This window comes from Nestor notabilis, unplaced genomic scaffold (assembly GCF_000696875.1).
Source record: "Nestor notabilis isolate BGI_N333 unplaced genomic scaffold, ASM69687v1 scaffold16665, whole genome shotgun sequence".
Taxonomy (NCBI): Eukaryota; Metazoa; Chordata; class Aves; order Psittaciformes; family Psittacidae; genus Nestor; species Nestor notabilis.
This window is the reverse complement of record NW_009929929.1, coordinates 986-1,400: the sequence shown is the minus strand read 5'-3', so window position 1 is coordinate 1,400 and position 415 is coordinate 986. Positions and strand designations below refer to the sequence as shown.

The 415-nt window shown below is 58.8% G+C and overlaps 1 protein-coding gene across 1 annotated transcript in view; it reads left to right on the top strand.

Annotated features, from left to right (window-relative positions):
* LOC104406276 (NUAK family SNF1-like kinase 2) overlaps positions 1 to 415 on the top strand; it is a gene marked incomplete at both ends in the record, with an annotated part of 4,647 nt that overhangs the window by 3,254 nt on the left and 978 nt on the right. Inside the window, one exon of the mRNA XM_010015209.1 lies at positions 177 to 296. Coding sequence (XP_010013511.1) covers positions 177 to 296 — 120 coding nt within the window. The remainder of the gene's footprint in view (positions 1 to 176; positions 297 to 415) is intronic.

The following is a 415-nucleotide window of genomic DNA, read 5'->3' as shown; positions in this document are numbered from 1 at the left end:
GGTCATGGGTGGATGGGGCAGCCTCAGGGGTGGGAAGCCAGGCTCCTGCTGCTCCCTGAGGACACCGAGGGCACCCAGGACCAGGGTGCCAAGCACAGCCCTGGTTTCAGCCAGGTGCTGGAGAGCTTCGGGGGGCAATGCTGCTGGATAACAGCTATAAATCATCTCCTCTCTAGATCGCAGACTTTGGCCTGTCCAACGTTTACCAGCAGGACAAGCTCCTGCAGACGTACTGCGGCAGCCCCCTCTATGCATCCCCCGAGATCATCAACGGGAGGCCATACAAGGGCCCGGAGGTAGGTTGTGCCTTACCCCTGTGTGGGGGAAAGTCCTGCCCCCTCTTTGCTTGGACTTGGGGAAATCACTGGGTGTTCATAGAATCCCAGACTGGTTTGGCTTGGGAAAGGCACTTACA